This window comes from Poromitra crassiceps (assembly GCF_964638095.1).
Source record: "Poromitra crassiceps genome assembly, chromosome: 4".
Lineage (NCBI taxonomy): Eukaryota > Metazoa > Chordata > Actinopteri > Beryciformes > Melamphaidae > Poromitra > Poromitra crassiceps.
The window spans coordinates 16,869,692-16,895,124 of NC_139626.1; the positions used below are offsets into that span (position 1 = coordinate 16,869,692).

General features: G+C 42.7%; 1 protein-coding gene and 1 pseudogene across 2 annotated transcripts in view; both read right to left on the minus strand.

Annotated features, from left to right (window-relative positions):
• Window positions 1-5,958: 5,958 nt before the first annotated feature.
• Window positions 5,959-7,311, minus strand: LOC310775633 (pantothenate kinase 3 pseudogene; annotated as a pseudogene). The gene has a single exon. The product of its transcript is annotated as a pantothenate kinase 3 pseudogene (transcript).
• A 992-nt stretch (window positions 7,312-8,303) lies between these two features.
• The window catches only part of LOC310774704 (mitogen-activated protein kinase 8), a 31,252-nt gene continuing 14,122 nt past the window's right edge, over window positions 8,304-25,433 (minus strand). Inside the window, exons 7-12 of the mRNA XM_083634827.1 lie at window positions 23,534-23,605; window positions 22,118-22,300; window positions 20,584-20,708; window positions 20,084-20,147; window positions 17,082-17,159; window positions 8,304-13,311 (exon numbers count right to left, since the gene is read on the minus strand). Coding sequence (XP_083490953.1) covers window positions 13,295-13,311; window positions 17,082-17,159; window positions 20,084-20,147; window positions 20,584-20,708; window positions 22,118-22,300; window positions 23,534-23,605 — 539 coding nt within the window. The 3' untranslated portion in view covers window positions 8,304-13,294. The remainder of the gene's footprint in view (window positions 13,312-17,081; window positions 17,160-20,083; window positions 20,148-20,583; window positions 20,709-22,117; window positions 22,301-23,533; window positions 23,606-25,433) is intronic.

Sequence of the window (25,433 nt, forward strand, 5' to 3'; positions counted from 1 at the left end):
CAGGACTCAGGGACAGTGATAGCCTACCTGCTATTCCTCCGATATATCCAGGGCCGGATTAATAGTACCATGGGCCCCCGGTGCTATTCATTTTCTAAGCTATTCATTTAGCCTTTTAAGGTAGTCATAAAGATTATATCTTCCAGACTGAAATGTTATAACAGAAGTGGAGTATTGGCCAGAATTACATGAACATTTGGACACTTATTCAGCGGGTATTTTGCATGTTGCGTTCAGGTGCACTGTAAAAAAGATTTTTTTTTTTTTTTTTTTTTTTTTTACATCTCTTGCCACCAGGGGGTGCTGCAGCGCCCACCGCACCGTGCTTCCAACGCCTTTGATGTTTTGTGTCGGAGGAGTTGGAGCAATGAGTAGGCTACAGTGGCCGCATCTGTAGAAACCCGAGGGAGGGGGTGGTAGCCAGGTGAGAGTAGAGGGGGGTGGAGTCAGTTTTAGAAACACATTGTAATACTCATAAATATGAGTATTACAATGTGTTTCTAAAACTCAAAAACCATAAAATGGACACAGAGTTTGTAAAAAAAAGCATCAACAGTTATGGTAAAACTCATATTCAGGTAGCCGCCATCTTGGAAATATGCAGATTAGGCGTTCACACACATCTTCCCTAGTAAAGATAAGCATTCCAACACCTTTCTAATGGTAAAAAAACATAAGATAGACACCAAGTCTGTATTTCTAGGTCATCTCTTTCAAAAGTTATAGCCAAAAGCTTTTTCGGACAGTGGTCATATTGGATTTGGCTGCCATGGTGACCCCGGGGGTCACCGGCTCAGGCACTCTGGCTCAATTGTTAGAGCATGCCCTGGCCCTGGGTTAATTCTGGGCAAAATCTGGTGGGTGATTTCATACTTGATTTGCATGAACTTAGCCTCAAATGTCCCTAAGTCCTGCAACTATTATGTTTTGCATGGTGTTATAAATCGAGTGATAACACACATTTAGCTACCATTGGTGCAATGCTCTCACATATTTTCTAACTCTAGAGATGTATACCTTGCCAAAAATCAATATGAGCATTATTTCTTTCTAAAATGCAAAACATTCATAACATTGATTAATCATATTCATTAAACCATAATCACAGTATCATATAACTGATTATTCTTAAAATGACACTTTTTATTTAATATTGAAAAATTATTCCCAACCCTTCTGGCGCATAGACTAATATGTAGATAGATTTCTTTTGCAAGATTCTGAGAGTAAATTATACACTTTTTTCAAATGTTTTTGAGTTTTACTATACCAAACCTGTTAAAATTATGAAAACAAACCTCTCAATCAATTCCTCATGCAGAAATCATACAGAAAAGTGGTGTCATTTGTCTCTGTATGACGTCTAGTTCAAAAGTTATGACCCTTATCCATTTTCATCAGACATCGCAATATGCCCGCAAAGATGGCCACCAAACGGATCCATGGGACACTATTTCAACGGGGTAACAACACAATTTGTTTATTAGACACCTTGAGGAGTACAAAAATCTATGTTAGAAAAATCTTTCGGGTGCACGGGGACCCCGTTCCTACTGGACTAATGGTGCTGTGCAGTGTGCACTAATCAGTGATCGGGCTCGCCTGAAGGCGATTCAGGGGGGATCAGTACAGAGGGACTTCATGATTGGGTCCGATTGAAGAATGTGCCAGTGTTTCGTCATGATCTGTTTGATGGCTCCGCTGATGGGAGAGAACTCGGTGGCAAAGCAGAGGCGTGGCTGTACGGGTGTAATAGTGTAATACAGACAGTTTTGTTGAGGAGGCGGGTTCTCGGGGTGCGTACAGCTCTTTCATAGGCTGCCGCGATGTCAGTCTCGGCATACCCTCTGTCCGAGAAGCGCTGCTTCATTTCCCCGGCCTTAAGAATAAATTCATCATCCGTGCTGCAAATTCCTTTCAATCGGAGGAATTGACCCACCGTTCTGGATTAGTTGTTTTGGGTGATGGCTATCTGCTCTCAACAGGGTGTTCCTACTAAGTGGTTTGCGGTAAATTGTACTGAATAGGCCTCCATGTCCGTTATTATAGATGGTGAGGTCAAGGAAATTGATTTTCTCACTGGAATGTTCCATAGTAAAACGGAGGTATTGTGTGGTGGAGTTGATGTAATCACTGAAGTCGTTGAGTTCTGAGGTGGTACCGGTCCAGACAAAAAAGACATCATCAGGGCCGATTTTACACTTCATGGGCCCTGGGGCTATTCATCTCTGCAGGGCCCCCCCCTCAAGCGGAAGGGAGTGTTTGAGTGTGTTTTTATAACCTTTTTTAGCCGTATTTAAAGGAATATCTCATTTTAAATCAACATTAGGATTATACTGTTGTGATGTCATTATTCAGTATCTTCTCCTTTTCTCACTAACTTTCATGTCACCACCTGCTCTCCTGTCAGCATTCTAACTTACAAACACAAACTGTAGGTTTAGCCATCATGTTCTTTCATAAACAGCCTGATTGGAAAGAAAACATTGCCACTGAGATGTCACAACAAGCACTTTTATTATTATTATTTAGTATTTATTATTGCTGTTATTATTACAGTGCACACACACATGGTTATTCAATTATTGCACAAATCAATCAAGCAGTATTCAAGTCTGTTCGTACCTGAAATGTCCCCCCCCCCCCCACACACAATTTTTTTTTTTTTTTTTTTTTTTTTGGGCCCCTTGATGTCCCGGGCCCCGGGGCTTCAGCCCCGGTAAGCCCGTTGGTAAAATCGGCCCTGGACATCATCGATGTATCTTTTCCAAAGAAAAATATGGGGAACTGATTATTGGCTGGATTATTAATATGTTTCTCTTCCCAAAAGCCCATGGTTAGGCAGGTATATGAGGGCGCAAAGGCACTGCCCATACTGACACCTCTTTTCTGTAGAAAATAGGAACCTGCATATTGGAAGGAATTATGTGACAGGACTATTTCTGTGAGGGTTAACAGTAGTTCATTTGGTGGTAGTATTTCTGTAGGGCGTTTGTCCAGATAATAAGACAAGGCTTCTAGGCCAGCAGCCTGCCCCTGAACTAATTTGATTGGTCGCCGCAATTGCTTCTTCCTTAAAACGTGCGGCAAGGGGAGAAAATGTGGTTAAGATTAGGGTTAGGGTGTGAAAAAAGTGCAGCACTTGGCAAGCTTGGTCCTATGGCTAAATGGATAAGGTGCGCGCCTTCCAATCTGAGAACCGCGGGTCAAACCAAACATATTTTTTATAAAACATTAGGATTAGACATTAGGTTTAGGCAAGTAGCCTACAACAATGTGGTTAGGGTCTGGGTCTGGTCGTCGCTAAATAAGAAAACCCTATAATCTTAACCACATCTTTTTTACTTGCCACATGTTTTCAGGAAGAAGCAATTGCAGCGACCAATCAAATGAGTTCGCTGCTCTGTCAACTGGTGATGTTAAAGACAGGGCAGTGCTGTAATATGTCTCCTCCATCTGGAATCGAACCAGAGCAGCTGGCATTATAACTGTGATTGGTAGTAGTTGTCAGTTTCTAACCACATGTAATCTGTCGACATGCATGTGAACTACTTTTACACGGTATCGATAAACAGGGCCGCTGGAAGTCAAGACGTTTATTTTTTATTTTTTTAGCCATATTTAGAGGAATATCTCATTTTAAATTAACATTAAAGGTCCCATTCTGTGCAAAAGCTGTTTTTACTTCTAAATGCATATATGCTGCTGTCATCCCTCCCTGTAATGAGTGCTCACAACCTCAGAACTGTCAGTTGGATTTCTCCCTATCCAGCTCCCCCCTGCAGTCTCCTTCAAGCCACGCCCCTTACACTCTGTTCTCCGAGACGGTTTCGTGTTACGTCACGCGGCTCCTTAAGCATACTGCGCCCGGTCTCTCTCACACAAGCTACCTGCACCATTTTGTCTATTGTTTGCCATAGTAAGCTGTTTCAGCACGAGATTCATCATGACCTGTTGGTCTGTGCTAACCATTTCAGCCCAGAATGTTTCAACAATTTGGGGCAGTACAATCAAGGTTTAGCCACAAAATTAACACTTCTAGCTGGAGCGACGCCAACTGTACGTGATCCAGCAACTGCGGAGGTGCATTCGGTAAGTCTAGGCATTTTGAGATGTCCTCTTTAGCGTAGCAACCGTTAAGTTAGCGATAGCTCGTTGCTAACGTTAGTTTTGGACACAACTTAGCATGCTGGTCCACGGACGCTAATCTGATTGGCTAAGGTTAAATAAAATTTGACTGAGCTCCAGCTAAATTGTCAAATATGGCTGTCTGCTCGCCACACAGGCACTTACAGTATATGTATTAACTATGCAAAAAAATGTGAGACTAAACTCCGGCTGACACCCCAAAATCGTACAATCTGCTAGAGAAAAATGTATATTAATGTTTATTGACTGGCCCCTTGCCCCCTGTCATTTTGCAAAAGTGGCCCCCAGGCAAAGCAAGTTGAGTATCCTGCTCTAGGGCCACGCCACTTCCGGGAACCCCCATTCTGTGTAAGTAGGGTTCCCAAAGTAAAACCTGGCTATTTCCACAACTGCTTATGGATGAGCATCATCTGCTGCATGCCATCGAGAACCGTTGGTCGGATCGACTTCAAACTTTGGGAGTGTGCCCTATTGTGCAGTGCAGTGCCCTGTCTTCGTGCAATTTGGCATAGCGCCACCTACTGGCAACATAAAAAATGCTGTTTATCTCAAGAACCGTTCGTCTGATCGACTTCCACTGCAGGAGTGCACTTACGGGGACTCAAGGGAGTGCAGGGAGCTGAATTCCGTGCAATTGGCATAGCGCCACCTACTGGCAACACAAAAAGCGCTTTATCTCATCCATTCATCTGATCGACTTCAAACTTCAAACTCGGGGAGTGCGCTTAGGGGGACTCAACGGAGTGCAGGGAGCTGAATTCCATGCAATTTGGTATAGCGCCACCTACTGGCAACACAAAAAGCAGTTTATCTCGATAGCCATTCATCTGATCGACTTCAAACTTGGTAAGTATGCTGCTGGGAACCTGACATAGCAGTGCAGAATTGTGTGCAATTCGGCACAGCGCCACCTACTGGCAACACAAAAAGTGGTTTATCTTGAGAACCGTTCATCCGATTGACATCAAACTTGGGGAGTGCGCTGCTCGGACCCCGATGGAGTGCGGTGCTGCATTTCATACAATTTGGACTTATTGCAGGACTGTCTGTATGTCGTCATTCGGGTATCTTGAGGACCGTTTGTCGGATCGACTTCAAACTTGCGCTTAGGGGGGATCTGACAGAGTGCAGTGTGTGCGGGGGGGAAGCGCCCACGGGGTGGTGCATGGGGGAATGGGCACTGCACTAGTTAATATAATTCAAAGATTATTAAACTTAAAAGATCCCCTCCAAGATGTATAAAGACTATACTTTGAATAATAATTTGTGTCATATGGTTTTTCCATGAAAAAGGTGCACATAAGCTGGGGGAGCGCGAGAAGAGATTGACAAACGAGCAACGTTACATCATTTTTGTCTGTCGTGCATTAAAACTAAACTAGCCTGTTTTGAAAATGTAAGGAGTAGAAAGTACAGATATTTAATTCTTCGCCCCAAGGGACACCATATGAACACAGAGCACTACAAAGTTGCAAATTAAAAAAGAACAAAGTGCCAGGAAGGTTATAATGAGACTGGAGGTCTTGAAATGCCCGAAGCCTAATTATCCGAGTCCCTAATATGAAAACTGTGTGTAATGTGACACATGGTGGCTTGGACCTAATGCAGTGACTGACTCTGAATAGAATCTTGGTCAGGGCAGGAAAACAACCTTCAGTTCACCCGCTGATCAACCACACACCGTTTTACAAGCCAACTGGATTTCTGAGAATAGGACCTCAAAAAAGGATCGAAGAGTAGACAAATGTTACGAGCCACAGCCCAATGTTAACAGTATGTGGCTAGTGTTACATCCCACCCTGGTTTGGCCTAATTGTCTTTGCAGCAGATAGAAAGTGCTTCTTTGGATGGACTCAGAAGCTCCAGCAGTGCTCCGACTGCTCCAAAGTAACCCTCGTGTTGGAGGAAGAGAGCCTTCATCTGGCCTTTAGACCAGTAGTCCATGGCGTAGGCCAGCAGCTTCATAGAGAGGGTGTTGACCCTCAGGAAGTTGCCCACAAACACCACTCTCTCTATGTTCTCATTGAGAGCACACATTCTGGTGATGGAGCCGATGTTGTTGGTGATGGTGATCAGCGTCGCTCTGGCCAGATCCTCTTTGGACACTGACTCCCTTTTCTCTTTGAACATCATGTTGCCAAAACTTGAAGCCACAGCCCACCCCGGCAGGCCAAACCTCTCATAGTCTCCGCCATAGATGTCCCGCACCAGTTTGTCCACACGGGTGCTCTCCCCCTGAGAAGCCATTTCTATTCCTTCCTCGAAAGTAGAGCAGCCAGTCAGGAGGCTACACAGGCCCAGGAAGGTGCCGCCACCCAGGCTGGTCCCAGTGACTCGTTTGTAGTTGTTCTCAGAGTAGACAGCCAGGATACTGACCCCAGAACCTATGTTGACCAGCAGCAGAGGGTAGGGGTTGTCCAGCCTGTAGGGCCTCTGGACACAGCACTCCGGGTCTGTGGGGTTTTCAAAGTAGTAGCACTCTGAGGGCCCGCTGGACACCACCGAGTCGATATACAGCACCCCCCTGATCAAGCAGTCCAGCTCATCCAGCTTGTGAAGCTGCAGGTCGGCCATTGTGCGGAAATCAGACTCAAACTTGTACGCCCCGCCCCCGGTGGCACAGAGGGTGGTGTGCAGGCTGGAGAAATGCTTGCTGCGGCACATCTGCAGGAAGGCGGGCAAGTCGTGCGTGGGGAAGCGGATGAAGTGCAGGTTGCCCGTCCGGGCGCACAGCGTCAGTTCCTGCAGCTCCAGGTGAACGTCTCTGATGCCCGTCTGACCGTAGGCCGTGTTGGACGTCAGGTACCGCCGGATGCTCTTCAGGTTCTCCACCTCCTCCTCCTCTGCTGTGATGTCTTTAGGCTCAAAGTACACCAGCTTCACCAGGGTGCCTCCAATATCCATTCCAAACCAGGGAAATGGCGGCCTGCTCTTCTTCAGGGAGTCGATCTGATGCCTCACTGTGGAGTTGGCTGTCCTGCGGTTCGGTGTGGCACTTCCCCCGGGCGTGGCACTTCCCGCGGGCATGGCTGGATCATTGTTGGGGGTGTTTCTGAAATAACCCCCGACTGGCATCTCCTTAATGGACTGGAGCTGCTTCGTGAGCATTTCATCGTCATCGTCGGAGGGTTCCCCATCGCGCTGGTGGCCATTGAATGCCATTGAATAATGGACAATTAGCTAAATATATGCTGCATGTTATGATAAAGTAAACCGTTAAAAAAATTGTTTATGTGGACAATGCTGTCCAGAGGTGGCTAATTAAAAGTCATCCAATTTATAAGCTCAGCAGGGAAGGATTTACGACATCACTGATGATGTCACAATGCCTATGACATCAGAGTATGACATAATCCGTGATTCATGACATCACTGATGATGTCACTCATGTCACTTATTTTTTTAACCCTTATTAAACGTTCTGCCTTTGCTCCCAGGCCTGTTAGATAAAATGTCCTATGCTTTCTTTTTTTAAACACAACTCAAGTTTCTCATAATCATCTAACTAAAAAAAAAGTCAACAGAGGACATTTTACTGAAGAGCATCTCCCTTGCATCATTATGCAGTACAATAGAACAGAAAATAAATCTCATTTTCAATTTCACATAAATCACAAAGTAAACAAAGTCTATCTTCTTCAGGGGTAGCATTAAACCTGCCAGTCTCTAGTGCTAAGGGAAGAGTTCCAGAGTGTAACTGGGCACACAGACTCAAAAACAAGCTCATTAGGTGAGCGTACAGTATGCGTAGCAATCTTGGTCAATACTGCACCAAATTCAGAAATTATCCTGAGGAGTCATTTAGACATAAAAAGTGGTCCAGGTTGGGTCCAGGTTGAAAAATACAGAAATTATCTAAGAGTCTTTCCTCTCCATCAGAAATGAAGAGGACATTTTGTTCAGAGGAGTGGAGTGCAGTCTGTCGTTTTTGTCTTTTTTAGAAATGAGAAAGTGTTTTAGTAACCCAGCTTAAGTGATCAAGCTAACTCAAGGAGGGCGATGGAGTCCTTAAAACAATCAGTTTCCTCCTGCTGTCAAAGTGCCACCAAAGTGCAAAGATGTCTAGCGCAACTTCAATGCATTTAAGTGTTTGGTAATTTATTACTATCCAGGGAAAGAAAAATACAGAGAAGCATGAATCAAAGTGTATTTATTTTATTTGCAGTACATGTTTTGTTTTTTGTTTTTAAGAGTTTGCATCATCAGATCCCAGTGCATGTATTCTAGTAGTGCACTTCTTCGTTGGTTGCGGTTTTTTGGGAGGCGCAGAACCAGGAATTCTTAAAACTACTTGCATGGCTGGATTCACTAGCAAACATTTCAAACCAGCACCATACATATAACGAGTTTACTTCTTTTTTTAGGCATTTACTTACGTTTTTTGTTTTATTAACATTATTTGGCCTTAACCTCATCCTAAAACAAAACCCGATGGCCAGGCTCGACTCAAAGAACTCCCCGGTGTCGATCTCTGGCCAAGAGATCTGATGGGTGGGTAAGACTGATTACGTAACATTATGACTATAAACAAGTCAAAGAAATAAAAATGTATCCTATTCATAAAAAATGAAAACATGGATTGACAGTACCAAACATTTTCTCTACCTTCAGGAGACAGCTAACAAAGGCTAGGCCCATCACTTACTACTAGCACAGTTTGCCGAAGGTATTGCACATAAACTGTAAAAAAAGAAAGAGAAAAAGAACAAAAATACATATAACAATTCTCTTACTTCTAGGTGAAGTATACATAATGTACAAAACTAGAAGTCTGCTGAAATTGACAAATAGTACACTTTCAAATAAATAAATAATGGAATCTGTTATTCACACGTCTTCGATAGCTAATTCTGCGGGCGACTAAGGATATGCAAGAACGGGCAGAAATTCAGTGTGAGGTAGTTCATCAAAGCCGACTTAAATCAGAATTACATTGTTTTGAGAGATGCAGTAATAATAATAAAAAAGCAACAACAACCTAAACGGAAGAAAAAACAAAACAAAAACATGAGTCCAATTAAAGCCCTAAAGAAGAAAATTAAGAGCACTTTAAACAAATAAAATTAGTTGTTTCTTCTAATTGTTTTTTTATGTTTAGCAATAATGACAAATTATTCAAATTATTGTATTTCTCCCTGCTTTTCCCTTCTTACAGATGTAGGCATTGCTGAAGTCCCAACTTTCTCTGCATGTTTGCTGATCTATTACAGCACTTTTACTGCTATAGGGACATTTTTGGGGTGGGGGTAATAATAATAATCATAATGATAATAAATAACACAGAATTGACAAAGATCGGTAACTAGTTACTTAAAGAAGCAGGACTTGATTCCCCCCCCCAAATAATTCCTCTTAGCAATCCAAAGTGCAGCAGTATTGTGAAGTATGGGAGTCCTGCAATGGTTACATCCACATTTAGTCTTACATGTTTGGCAAAGACAAGTTGCCTGAGCAGAATACAGAACAGCATAACAGCGACTGAACTGTCTAAAAGCAAACCTTCCTTGTAACTTTGCTTTCTAGCAAAAGTCCACAACAAAGATGGAGAAAGGCTGTGGACAAAGACAGCAGTGTGTTACATATGTTTTAGAGCGGTTACATTGTGTGTTACATAGTGTGTTACATGTTTTAGACAGGCTTCTGTTGTATTTGTCCACAATACATCTGTTAATGATCCTCTACTCATACATTACAACTGCTTCACAGTAATTGGAGTTTTAGTTATATGAACATTTCTCAGAGGTAGAAATGATCTGATTGGTTGAATTAACTGACATGAAATTAAATTACATAAATTAATTACACCGCTTAGACTTTAACTCATATTTCATTTTAATGCCTACTGAACACTCCTCCACTCGTGTATACATTGTATATATTGGACTGCACTTGCAACGTTGTGATTGTCTTTTAGTTATTTTTCCTATTTCTTTATCTCTGAATATTGGCATGACCGTTACGCTGCATACTGACACTAAGACCAATTCCTCATATGTAATCTTGTATATTGTGGCAATAAAAGTGATTCTGATCAACTTGAACAGAGCCAAGGAACCAGAGGTGGGTAGTACTCAAGTGAGTACATTACTCTATTACATGTACTTGATATTTTTTTCTTTTAATCAATTGTACTTCTAGTATTTTTTTTGCTGCATAATACTTCTTACTCAAGTACATTTGTGATCAAATATATGTACTTTTACTCAGTTAAATTGGGCCATTGATAGAGTAGTGAGTAGCAGTGAGTAGCGCTACTCCACCTATTAATATTAATACCATATAATATGAATACATACTATTAATAGGTATTAATATTGTCAAACTTGAATGGCAAAGAAGGAACTCTAAATTGACATAAGAAAATCTATATAAATGTAATAACTTGATTTGTTTTCTTCCATTCACTCACTCATGACCATGGCGTTCTTGATCATGGAAGGTCAGCAGCTAGCTAACCTAGATAGCTAGACTAGTACAGCTAGCTTGAACTTGGTAGCTAGCCTAATTAGCTAACCTAACATTATTTAGTTAGAAAACCTGTTGTTTTTTTGTTCTGTCCATTGCTGTTGAACTCAACCAATGAAATTATTTCTACCCGCAGGGCAGCTCTGTATCCAAAAAACATTTGTACAACTACAACTCCAATCCGCCAACTTCCACAGGGCAAACGTTCCAATACCACTGCACAATATTGACAATAACACAGCCACAGATTTCATTCTAGTTTGGTTTGATATTCACTGACGAGGAACGTCTGTTCATTCTTCTCTCTTACAATCAGCAGGTTTAATCAATATGCAAAGTAAAGCCGCAAACCCGTTATTAACTCATAGTTCGGTTGCTGTCACTGCAAAGAAACACTTTTTTTTTTACTTTGATGAAAGACCTTGACAAAACTGCCTTTTCCTTTGAAATGACTCAAACAAGCATCTCAAGGTATACATCATCGTCTTCATACCCTGCAAAACACTACAGTCCAACTTTGGGGTCAAAATAAAAAATAGTATAGAAAAATATACAATACATTTGTGAGAACTACAACCGCATTATATGTGATTGATTCTTGCTATGGAAACTACCGTTGTTTTTACCCAGACATCATAAAAACCTTCTACACAGAATGAGTACCATTCTTCCCACATACGGAGGAATGAATGCTTGACTAATAACAGGCACTTTTCCTTTCAAAACACAAATCGAAAACAAGAAGGGCACTAAGTATTATTGCATACAGTAAGGATACTTTGACTTTTGAGTTGGGAGGGTTGGGTGGTTCTGATGCCATTTTCGACATGCTAACCTATTTTCATTTAGTTTTAGTTGCCAAGGCAGGGAAATCTGGTACACACGTGAAAGGGTTTGGCCAATTCTTGGGGAAAAATCACTTTCAAATTTCCTAAGACGTTCTGACATACTGAAAACTGGCATACAATTAACAAAAATACATTGGTTACATTACTAATCGAAGGATCTCATAGTAGGAAGGAAGCAGAAATATTCAGATTTTTTTTTACACCGTTCCATCGGGCTGCAGACTTGCTATCTGTCCCAAGACACCAAACATCGACATGTTCACGAGCGTTCTCATCATCACGTTCACGAGCGTTCTCAACATCACGATTCCCTACTTGACCCAAGCACTTTCTACTTACACCTCCATTATTTCACAACCTCACATGACTCGACATTTCGCTTCTTCAAAAGCTCTCAACGCATTTGAAAACAGTCGCACATTCTTCTTCCGTTAACAACACCTCACTGTCAAAGCAAGACGAGGGACTCAGACCAACAGAGGAAGCAAGAGGAGCGATATGCATCCGGCAAAGCTGGTTTGTCTGCGGTCGGTCTCCAAGCTTTATCAAAGCAATTCCATAATGTCACACAGCCCATAGCAGACAAGAGGAAGAGGTACTTAAGCACTTAAAAATAAATAAAGTAAAAAGCTCCAAATTATTCCTCTGGACTTAACTGTGCCGTTTCAATCCCACAGATTACTGGGGGGAGGGGGGGGGGGTGCAATAAGGTAAATCAGAAAACAAAAGTCAGATTCTCATATCAACAAGAAGAATGGTGGTGAGTGAAAATCTCAACCGTTTGAAATTAATTCATGACTATACAATAATTGAAAAAAGAGCAAATTATAAAGCTTTCGTTAAATTGAAATTTTACAATGAAGGAAGTAGTAGTGACTCACAAGAAAACAACAGTTCTTTTTATATACAAATAAACCTAGATTATCTCAGTTCAAACAAATGGATGTCATATATTATGCATTTAAAACAATATCAGTTGTGTGTGAGATAAAGTAGATAAGGAAGTATTACCAGGGGAGTACTAAGACCATAACTGTGTCAATTAAATTATGTTTCAATGGCTCACTGCACACTTGTATTGAAGAAAAAAGTACATCTACAATAAAACCTGTACAAACTCAATCTACATTTATATGGCAAGTTGAAAAAGCAGTAGCTTACAAGTGAATCAAATGATTTTTAAACAAAAATAGATCACATTAAAACATTTTACAGATATTTCTTTAAATTCTCACCGTCGGTTAATACAAACCGGAACGTAGTGAAATCAGAAAAGTTCTCATCTTAGGTTTAAAAAATAAAAATAAATGCCACAATAAATTACAGCCAGGACTCAAAGTCAAAAGATAAAAAAGACGATAATTATGAAAAAAAAGAAAAGAAAAAGAAAATATCCGTCCTTTCAGAAAACAAAACCATTTTTCCAACAGCTAGCTAAAACTGGCTTAAACGCTACACTACTGAAGACAAGCATAGAAGGGAAGTGGGAGGAGTCAAAGACGGGGCGGGGCCAGGAGCCAGTGTCGGGCTTGTGATCTTGGATCCAACCGGGGGTGGGGTGGGAGGTGGTTTGGTCTAGCCCCGGACCAGGAAGTGGCGTGAATGATAGTCATCTGCAGCAGCCCAGGGGGCCAGTAGCCGTGCTGGCGGAGGCAGTCAGGGTGGAGTTGGTGTCGGTCAGGGTGGGGTCGGTGTCGGTCGGGGTGGGGTCGGTGGGGGTGGGGTCGGTCGGTGGGGGTGCGGTCGGTCGGTCGGGGTGGGGTCGGTCGACATGGAGGAGACGTTGTTGGCGGAGGCCTGGTGGTGGCGCTGCTGCTGCCGGGGGCTGCTTCTCACTGCTGCACCTGCGCTATATGAGAGACAGAGACCACGCCTGTGGTCAGCAAGTGAACGCCAACTGGCTGCAACACAGATCAAGGCTGTATTCAGACCCGCCTAAGTTTGTCGGTGTAGTAGGCGGTTCTGAATACAGCCTCTGTCCTGCAGCTGCAGAACCGTCGCGAGGGCCTGGCGCCTCATAGGGCCTGACGCCTGGCCTGCATGGATTGTATTACGCACACAGAGACTCCAGCTGCCACATCTGCTCCACCCAGTGGGCTAGCTCAGGGTTTGACAGAGGAAGCTGTGGAAGTGATCCTGAAAGCTGTAGTTCCTCAAATGGCCACTTGAGGCTGGACCCAAAAGGGAGTGATGCCCATTCACCCCCATGTTAAAATGTCCCACGTTGTAACAGTGATTAAGCATGTCTACAGAATGGACCAAAACACGGTTTTGGCCTATACATGTAGCTAATTTAATTCACCTTTCATAACAACCGTACGGGGGCAGAATTCTTACATAACTTGCCCGTTCAGAGAAAAATAGACGATAGGAAAGACCCCAAGAGGTCATTTGTTTCGGAGCATTTTTAACATTTTCAAACTTATTTGGTGACTCTTGAGTACCGGTACACACAATTGACTAAAAACAATCAAACTATATAACTCTCCTTTACGCTTAAAGGAGAATTTCGTTTTTTTTTTACCTGGACCCACGCTAAAACCACCACCGCAAAGCGTCCTACCTGTAGTTGGCCAGTCGGTAGGAAAGTATCGCGGGACTTCACGAGACTTGGTGACCGAGATCACGTTTGAGGTAATTTGATCCCTGTGAGAGTCCAGGAAATGGCCTGGGGTGAAATATCACTTTGGTGGATGTTGAGGGATCACATTATTACGATATGTGGCGAAAACGGGAATAAAAATAGCTATTTAGATGCAAGAAAGACAGGCTCACACTTGGCCCCAAATCAGCTCCATTTTACAACTGACTTGGACGCTATTGATCTCAAAACAACGCTAGGACGGCCAGAAATGCCGCAGACATCGCTGGGTGAGTGGCCAAATCATAATTATTGCCAGGAGATGGGTCCAGGTTAAAAAAAAAACGAAATTCTCCTTTAATTTTGATGTTTATGGTCCTTGGACCCGCAAAGCTTGTGGTGGCCATTTTAAAAAGTAATTTAAACAGTATTGCATAACATGTGTGTAATAATCATTCTTATGATATAATTAGTGGCCGGGCCAGCGAAGCGGCAGGGCCACTTATTGTATTTGCCTGTATTCTTCTTCTCCCGCGAAGTTCGACTTCCCATGCATGAAAACTAACCAAACTTTACACAAAGGTCCAGTCCCATGCCCAACGTCTTTAACGCAAATTTGGGGCCAATAGTCCTAACGTCCAAAAACGACTCTTTGAATTATCAACTTTTAAATCATTGGGTAAATTTTTCTTTAGACGCCACCAAGAGCCTTTTTCTGGAGCTCCCTCTCTCTCTCTCTCTCTCTATGGCTCCACCAAGAGAGCTCCCTCTCTCTCTCTATGGCTCCGGCCACTATAGCCAGTGCTGTAGTGGTAAAAAAAAAGGTGGGTAAACTATACTTTTGAGGCAGCTTTCTCACGCAGCACCGGCAGTGTTATAACGGCGGATAAATAAGCTTCCGTGACCTATATACAAGACAAAATATGAGAGTATATAGAACAACTTAATCTGAATCATATAGCCCTATAAGGTATATCAGGGGGTTCCCCCACATTTCTGAGTAGCCAGCCAGATAGAAAAAGTAGCTGGCTATGGGATGGGCCTTGCCCCTCAAGGGGGGTCCGGGGGGATTCTCCCCCGGAAGATTTTTTTTTTACATTTTAAAGTAAAATTCATCAACCTGGTGCATTTGAGAGCAAAATGAACTACACACATCTCTAATGTGTTGTGACTTTACAAATAATTAGGCCTAAACAATCAATATAAAATGTATTTATTGAACATTTGTTGAATTTCTCCAGGTATGAAAAGTTAAATTATACAGTAGGTAGCCTACTTTAAAGGACCTTGTATGAACCCAGTATATACAGTTTGAAGAGTAGTTCTCTCTCTCATACACACTGTACCTGTGATTGTCAGCTTCAGCTTTATAGCTAAAAGTATGTAGACAGATTGAATCTGTGATTCTTGAATACCAATATATAATTCAAACTGTCCACAAACACATTGGGCAAGGATAGGTAGACAACATACTGTACATGGAAATAAAAGTGGTTCTGCCACTCTGGCCACTAAATTTTAGTCAGCCAATATTTATTTATACAGATCTCGGCACAACAAACACCAGTATGTTTCTAGATAGTTTTCAACATGGTCGTATTATTTTGGCTTTATACAGTAGCACCTGGACTATTCAAGTCGACTCGCACGCACCTAATGTTACAAACTTTACTTGATCAGAGGGAAATCAATCATGTTTCTTACACCAGTGATTCACTCTTCAGTTGTAAAACGGTGAGCCTATATGATTTTCCCCACTCCGGACACACATTTTTAACCAACCTTACCTATGTTCAGCTCACCATGAGCTGGTCTCCAAATGTACGTCTCCAATGCGCATTGCGCATCGCTGGCACAATGGCACCGTTAAGTTGTTTGAAGGGAGCGCTGTCTGGGCAGGCAAGCACAGCTCGATAAAGGCACCAACGTGACCGGGGCCGTGTACCTCTCCCGCGGAGCGCTCCACAAAAATAGACTACGGTTCGCGGAGATCCTGGTCAGTGCCATGCCCATGTGTAATCGTTTTTCTTTTCTTTTGGTGTGTGACGTGCTTGGCATGGTCTCCGCATCAACGGAGTTTACGCGAACGTGTTAAAACTCGTGCAATAATAAGTGTGCATAAACGATTTAAACATGTGAGTAAACGATCTTAAAAAGGTGCCTAAACGCTGCAGAGCATTGAAAAAGGTACGTAAACGCCGTTTACGTGCGTTTAGCCACCACTACAGCCCTGACTATAGCTCTGTTCATGTGGGAGAGGCGGGGCCAAGGAGAACACTAAAGCCCAATTTATGCTTCGTCTGCCGACACTTTTGAAACGGTCGCCGACAGAAATGAGGACTTGAGTCGACACTTTCAAGTGTCGGCGAGCAGTGTCTGCTACCTGGTGAAATGTCTAGTGTCGCTGACTACGTCATAGTATCGCGCAAGTCTGATTGGCTATATAGACGGCACCCGCTTGACTTCCTTGTTTTGGTTGGGGTCCACCCGCTAGTTTTCGCTCGATTGATATGAATGAACGTGTCCCCGCTATTCTTATCAGCCTGTCCTTGATGTATGACTTCATGAAAATCACAAAGAACGTCGTGACCAATTTCCCAGAGAAAGAGGTGGTGAGTTGTGTGGTTGTGTGCTGTTTATATGCGGATGCAGCCAAGTACGTTACATCTTGCCTCCGAGGTGGTTTCACTGTGCATTTCATTCCCTCTCTTGCCGTGGCTGTCTGCAGCTGCTTATAGCGTTCGAGTGTCACGTGACCGTTGAACCGAGGCGAACGTCCTCTGAAGTATAAATGCAACACCATGAGCGACACTTTCTTTTTCGTCTGCGACCATGTGCTGAGCGACACTTTATAATAAGTATAAATTAAGCTTAAGGCACAGAATCTATTGGCCCCGGCAGTAGGAGGCCCAGAAAGTTTTTCGGTGTATGCACTCAGGGTGAGCAACTGTTATTGGAATGAATAAGCCGCCATTATTGAACACCGCATCCAGTTCTTACAATACATCCTTGAGACACACACACGAAACTCCACTAACCTAAAGAAGCTGGCTGTCCCCTGATCACCCCATTCTTCGTCCTTTCCTCCCAGTCCAACACCTCTTTGTATATTAACTCTGCAAAGAACAAGAAACACACATTTGGTTCAATGAGACCAGTGATTCTCAAACTGTGGTAAAATAAAATACAAATAAAATAAATGAGATGAGACGTTCCAGTAGTCTCTGTGCAAAAACATGCGTGTAACCAGGACCCGTCCCATGAAGGTGATCACTATGTGCGTGTGTGTGTGTGTTAGGGCTGTCACTTTTCATTCGAAATTCGAATTCAACTTCGAATGTGGGGGAGGAGGGCATGTTCGATTTTCTTTTTTCTTCTTCTTTTTTTTATGAACCAAAATTAACCAACTGCTGCTTGCTGGTAATGTTAATCCCATGTCAGAAAAAGTCTCCAGATTTGTCGCGTTAGTCTCTTCTGAGAAAGATTGTCTCCAGGGTCTGAAAAGTTGTCTCGAGTTGGATGCAGCCAAGTTTGTGAGGCAGTGTTGTGACTGTGAGCGTCCAAGCTAACACGTCGGGCTGATGCCCGGTGGCCTGGCCTGATTTTTTTTTTTTTTAATTAACCAAAAAACTTCGAATATATTCGAACGAATTTCGGGCAATTAAAGTTTGTTCGAACTTTATTTTGGGAAAAAGTGACAGCCCTAGTGTGTGTGTGATGATTTAGCAGCCCACGTGCAATACCTCCGCAGCCACCAGAGGGCCACAGCCCACAGGTTAGAATCTCTGCTTTAAAAAACTGTTTATATAAACAACAAAGTTTACTTGGATTTTCCCTGATTTACCCGTTCCAGCCTGTGGAAAGATTAAACCGGGAGGAAGCTGTATGCAAGGTGTGTGTCAGTCAGCTTTACAGTCCAATTAGAGTCAGTCCCCCCCAACTTTACAGTCAAATTAGTATTGTGTCAGACCTTTTTCATTCACACAGGTTATGCACAGGACAAACATGTATGTATGTATTCACACAGGTTATGCACAGGACAAACATGTATGTATTCACACAGGTTATGCACAGGACAAACATGTATGTATGTATTCACACAGGTTATGCACAGGACAAACATGTATGTATGTATTCACACAGGTTATGCACAGGACAAACATGTATGTATGTATTCACACAGGTTATGCACAGGACAAACATGTATGTATGTATTCACACAGGTTATGCACAGGACAAACATGTATGTATGTATTCACACAGGTTATGCACAGGACAAACATGTATGTATGTATTCACACAGGTTATGCACAGGACAAACATGTATGTATTCACACAGGTTATGCACAGGACAAACATGTATGTATTCACACAGGTTATGCACAGGACAAACATGTATGTATGTATTCACACAGGTTATGCACAGGACAAACATGTATGTATGTATTCACACAGGTTATGCACAGGACAAACATGTATGTATGTATTCACACAGGTTATGCACAGGACAAACATGTATGTATGTATTCACACAGGTTATGCACAGGACAAACATGTATGTATGTATTCACACAGGTTATGCACAGGACAAACATGTATGTATGTATTCACACAGGTTATGCACAGGACAAACATGTATGTATTCACACAGGTTATGCACAGGACAAACATGTATGTATTCAGACAGGTTATGCACAGGACAAACATGTATGTATTCAGACAGCTTATGCACAGGACAAACATGTATGTATTCAGACAGCTTATGCACAGGACAAACATGTATGTATTCACACAGGTTATGCACAGGACAAACATGTATGTATTCACACAGCTTATGCACATGACAAACATGTATGTATTCACACAGGTTATGCACAGGACAAACATGTATGTATTCAGACAGGTTATGCACAGGACAAACATGTATGTATTCACACAGCTTATGCACAGGACAAACATGTATGTATTCACACAGGTTATGCACAGGACAAACATGTATGTATTCACACAGGTTATGCACAGGACAAACATGTATGTATTCACACAGGTTATGCACAGGACAAACATGTATGTATTCACACAGCTTATGCACAGGACAAACATGTATGTATTCACACAGGTTATGCACAGGACAAACATGTATGTATTCACACAGGTTATGCACAGGACAAACATGTATGTATTCAGACAGGTTATGCACAGGACAAACATGTATGTATTCACACAGCTTATGCACAGGACAAACATGTATGTATTCACACAGGTTATGCACAGGACAAACATGTATGTATTCACACAGGTTATGCACAGGACAAACATGTATGTATTCACACAGGTTATGCACAGGACAAAGAGAGAAGAGAGGGGAAGAGAGGAGCAAAGAGAGGAGGAGAGGAGAGAAAAAGAGAGGAGAAGAGAGGAGCAAAGAGAGGAGGAGAGGAGAGAAGAGGGATGCACAATGATATTGGCACGCCATCAGTATCGACTGATAAAGGCTTTAAAATGAAATATCAGCATCAGCCGATATGACAAACCGATAAAAGGACGCTTAAATAGGTAACCCTAACCCAGGTCAAGTCTGTGTAGGATGAATCAGTTTTATTTGAAAGAAAATGCTACGTTAAAAAACAAGAACAACAACAAAACTGTTCATACTTGGTTCACGTAACCTAAGTTGAAATCATTTTCTTATTTTGCCCAGTGAATGTGTACATTTTAAAAAGCATTGTATTTATGTCTGCATCTGCCAGTGGGCCATCATGATAAGAGTAGGCATAATAATGTGTTAATTCCACTACAGGAGAGACTTGATGTTTTCTGAAATTGGATGGGGGAGAAATGTGTGCACATATCGGTATCAGTATCGGCAAATGGCCAAAATATTGGCGTATCGGATATCAGCAAAAAAAAATCCAATATCGTGCATCCCTAAAGAGAAGACAATGAAACGAGAGAAGAGAAAAGAGAGCAGAAGATAAGAAAAAGAACAAAAGAAGCTAAATAAGGAAAAGAGAAAACAGAGGAGGCGTTTTCCTCCTACCTTTCCACTCATCCACTGTGTGTTCTCTCTCATCCAGCTGCTTGTCAGTGATCAGGGGCGGTGGCTGCAAAAAGACAGAAAAACACACTTTTTACATTTCAGTCTTCTGAATGTCAATCTAAACACTGAGCAACATGACCTTAAAGGGATACGCCAACATTTTTGGCTGACTTGGCGCTGTAACGTTAATGCACGGCTTTTTTCACCCACTCGTGCTGATTAACATGCTCCTCCCACCACAGTAGGGCGCAGATTCTAGAGATTCTTTTTTTATAATGTCTTATGATAGTAAGGTAGTTAAAATTCGCCTTAACATCAGTGGAGGAAAAACCAATTGCCGACCATCCCTTCAATCGCTAATATACGATCTGATCGTTAATCGGAACAAGCCTAACACACACACACACACACACACTAGAAAAAGAGAAGAGGCACAAACAAAAAAGAGGAGAGGTAGCACTATGCTAGTACACCCCCCCCAGTGAGAAGTGACTCCTTACCGCCTCCACCTCGGTCGGGTCGTACCACACGTTGATGTATGGATGCTGCAGAGCCTCGTCCACCGAGATCCGTTTCGACGCGTCTATTACCAGCATTTTGCATAGCAGGTCTCGGGCCTGGCTTGCTGAAAAGCAATCATGACAGAAATAGAGACATGAACGGTGTGGAGTTCGTCACTCATCTTCTCCCCTGACATTCACCACACTGAAAACTAGGTCAAGTCAAGTCAAACTTTATTTCTATAGCACATTTCATACACAACAACACAATGTGCTTTACATACAAAGACAGGGAGCCAATGCAGAGACCTAAGAACAGGTGTAATATGTTCACATTTTTTAATCCCAGTGAGGACACGTGCAGCTGCATTTTGGATTAGCTATAGTCGCCTCACAGCTGAGTTAGGGAGGCCGGTGAACAGACAGTTACAATAGTCTAGTGTACTTGTTATAAAGGCATGGATTAACTTCTCAGAGTCTGGTTTAGATAAAAAGGCATCCATAGATTGATATCATCGATACATTGAGTTAGGGAATGTATGGGATCAGGGATGTAGGTCATCAGGAGATAGGGATATGTACAGTTGGGAATCATCTGCATAATTGTGACAATTTATTTTGTGCTTCTGTATAAGCTGTAAGAGTGGGAGCATATTAAGATTAAAAAATAGTGGTCCAAGAATTGAGCCTTGGGGTACTCCCCACTTGATGCCCACTCTGTCTGAGGTGAAGTCACCAAAGGACACAAAAAACTGCCTGTCATACAGATAGGATCTGATCCACTTTAGGACTGGGCCAGATAGCCCATACAGATAGGATCTGATCCACTTTAGGACTGGGCCAGATAGCCGACCCATTTTTCCAGCCTCTCTTAATAGAATAGCGTGATCAACAGTGTCGAAAGCGGCACTGAGATGCAGGACAAGAACAGATATTTATTTGGAGTCTGTGTTTATCTGTAGATCATTCAAAACTTTGATAAGTACTGTTTCTGTGCTATGGTGAGACCAAAACCCTGATTGATACATGTCAAGAAGGTTGTTTGATGTTAGATAGTTATTAAACTCAGAGTAAACTGTTTTTTTTTCAAGTATTTTGCTAAGGAATGGTAAGTTGGAGATGGGCCTATAGTTAGCAATAACTGTTGCATCAAGGTTGCTCTTTTTCAGGAGTCCAAACTTGATGACAGCTGTTTTGAGTGCAGCAGGAAATGTACCTGATTGAAGAGAGCAGTTTTCAATTTGTAGAACCTCAGGTACCATCAGGGGTAGACGCTACGTCCAGAGTACACCTCTCATCGCCATTTTAACTGTCTGATTTTGATTGTTCTTTTGTCTCCCTTTTTTCTTCTGTGGCTTTTCTTTTCATTTTCTATTTGTTTTATGAGGTAGAGACAAAGTATAAGCCCATCTCGGGTTTCCTCTACCTGCACATTATTTTATTTTCATTTTCTCTGTTTCTGTTTAAAAAAATGTGCAAATAAAATAAACAAAATACAACAAAAGAGTGAACGTTGTCTGTCAGAGTGTGTTACCTTTCAGCTTGTTGTGTTCAGAGTCTGCGGGGAACAGCACGTCGGGGAACAGCTTCTCGAAGCTGTAGCCAGCGTAGCGCGGCCGGTTCTCCACGTAGGTCCGCACCGACTGGTTGAGCTTCATCAGGAACTCCTGTGACGGTGTCCCCAGCTGCTCAATCACCTTGTTCCACTGGTCGATATCTTAAGGGCACAGCGTTAAGAAAAACACCAGCCAGGACTAACCCTAAGCCTAACGCTAACCCTTAAGGAGAGAGCGTTAAGAAAAACACCAGCCAGGACTAACCCTAAGCCTAACAATAACCCTTAAGGAGAGAGCGTTAAGAAAAACACCAGCCAGGACTAACCCTAACCCTTAAGGGGACACATTAAGAAAAACACGGGCCAGGACTAACCCTAACCCTTAAGGGGACAGCGTTAAGAAAAACACCGGCCAGGACTAACCCTAACCCTTAAGGGGACAGCTTTAAGAAAAACACCGGCCAGGACTAACCCCAACCCTTAAGGGGACAGCGTTAAGAAAAACACCGGCCAGAACTAACCCCAACCCTTAAGGGGACAGCTTTAAGAAAAACACCGGCCAGGACTAACCCCAACCCTTAAGGGGACAGCGTTAAGAAAAACACCGGCCAGAACTCGGACAAAGGGAGCAGGCTTCAGAGAGCTGGGCGAGACTTTTTGGGGGGAATATTTAACACTCTTGGTTTGTGGTGTTCTGGCTTGGACATGTACCTAAAATACTTATATATACAAATCTACAGTGTAAAGTTAAAAGCTATTGGTTCTGGTGTGAACATGTGTGAACATTCAAAAAAAAAAAAAAAAAGAAAATCCCCTAAATTGTGGTTAGAAGATGGTGGACAGTGATGTGGTGAGATGTTTTGGTAGTTTTCTTACCAATAGAAAGCAGATTTGTATTTTGATTTTAATGCACCTTGCGGAGGCAACCACCTGCGGTGTCGGGTGGTTCTTCGCTTCCAGGTCGTGCATTAAAATCATTTAAGGCACATCTAGGAGTTGATTATCCCTTACACACACACGCGCGCGCGCACGCACCCACCCACACGCACCCACCCACACGCACCCACACACACACACACACACACACACACACATCTCAGCACAAATATACAGTATCAGTATAAGCCATCAGAGACCCGCATCAACTGATCCCTAGTAAAATAATACTGTATATATATATATATTCTTTCTGTTAACTAATTTTTATATTTTACAAGTCGTAAAACATATCTCAGGCCTACTTCTGGCTGTGTTTGTATGTTCCGCTGCCAAGGCAACATTTTGGAAAAGTATGTATCCTCTGGTCTCTAAGCACAAAGATGTGAACAAGATGTTTGGGCAAAAGATGAGAGGGGATGATGCCTGGGTCCAGATGGAGGTCCAACTTAAGGATACGATCAGTGCCTGGAAACAACACACTACCCCGGACCATTTCAGCCATGATGCAGCCAACAGACCAGACATCAACTGAAAAATGAAATGACATCAACCAAATTAGCATGCAGGACTCAAAAACAAACAAATCAAAAGAACCAAATGGGAAAACAACAGAACAGGAGATGATGTGTTCCAGGTGATGTGATGTGTCCCAGGTGATGTGTGTGATGTGATGTGGTGTGGTGTGATGTGTATGATGTGTGTGCTGTGATGTGTTCCAGGTGATGTGTGTGATGTGGTGTGTGTGATGTGATCCAGGTGATGTCATGTGTTTCAGGTGATGTGATGTGTGTCATGTGATCCAGGTGATGTGAGTGATGTGATGTGATCCAGGTGATGTGAGTGATGTGATGTGATCCAGGTGATGTGATGTGTTTCAGGTGATGTGATGTGATCCAGGTGATGTGATCTGTTCCAGGTGATGTGTGTGATGCGCAAAAAATAAAATAAACAAATGAAAAATGATGTGCATGCACTCACTGTGGTGTCAAACCTGAGTCAGCGTCCCACAAGGCCAAGCAACATGATGACGCATCCGGCTACAATATACATACACTACCTGTCAGAAGTTTGGGTACACTTTATTTTAGATTTTTTTTAACAATTTTCCACATTTTAGAATGACAGTAAAGGCATCTAACCTGAATTATGCAGTGACCAAAAATATTATATTTTAGATTCTTTAACTCATTCTGAACATTTTCACTGATCTTCCGGTACCCACAGAATATTTTCTTCTGTGACTATGTAAACACCGAATATCTCAAAAGATAGACGAGAGCCTCTACTTTCATGGGGGGGGGGGGGGGGGGGGGGGCGGGGGAGTTTCTTTCTGCCTTCTTCTGTTCTTCAGTTATCGACATTTGAATGTAGGCGACTCGTTTTCACCGCATCTCGCCAGAAAGCTGAGAAAAATGCCTTTTTGTGCAGCGGTGTGACGGAGAGATTCACCCCACTCTCAGAGACGGGACATGGCCGGTCACACTCTCATCTTGCCTGGGAGACTGGGGGTTCTGGAGCTCGATGGGTGGAGGTCTGGGGCATATTTGAATGCTGAAATTTACACTAAGTGAGAGTTCACAACGCGGATTACTAATCTAACTGTCAGGAGAAGTGATTGGTGTGCATTTACCAGCTTCTGGTGAAAGAAACCCTTCAACTTTGAGTGAATGTCACGAGTGGGCGACTTTAGGAGTATAGTAGCACTTCATAAGGTGGCCAAGAGCGCCATCTATGGCATGGCGGTGAAAACACGGATTGATGTAAAAACACGTCAATGGCAGGAAATTAGTAGCCATCCTTTGACTTTTTTTTTATGTTTTTTTTTTCGATTTCCCCCCATTTTCTCCCAAATTGTACTTGTCCAATTTTTCCCTCTGCTGCCCTGGTCGCTGCTCCACCCTCTGCCGATCTGGGGAGAGCCGAGACTACTAGCATCATGCTTCCTCCAAGACATGCAAATTAGCCAGTCGCTCTTTTCACCCGACAGCAGGAGCTTCACCGGTAGGACATAGCACGTGGGAGGATCACGCTATTCCCACCAGTTCTCTTCCACACCGAACAGGCGCCCCGACAGTCCAGAGGCGGCGCTAGTGCAGGCAGGGAATCTACCGCTACACTACCCGGACGCCCAGCCATACTTTGACTTGATGGAACGAGTTCATACATAGGATCAACTTCACTATTTCTATTTGTCTAAGAAACCCATTTCAAGCCTTGAGATCAAAATGGCTTTAACAGAATGGAAAACATGGATCATTCAATCAGGTGGGTCCAAATTGTTGACTGGTAGTGTGTCACAGTGAAAACAGCAACATTAGCAGCTAGGGAGAAGTTCATTGTATTTCTTGTTGCACAG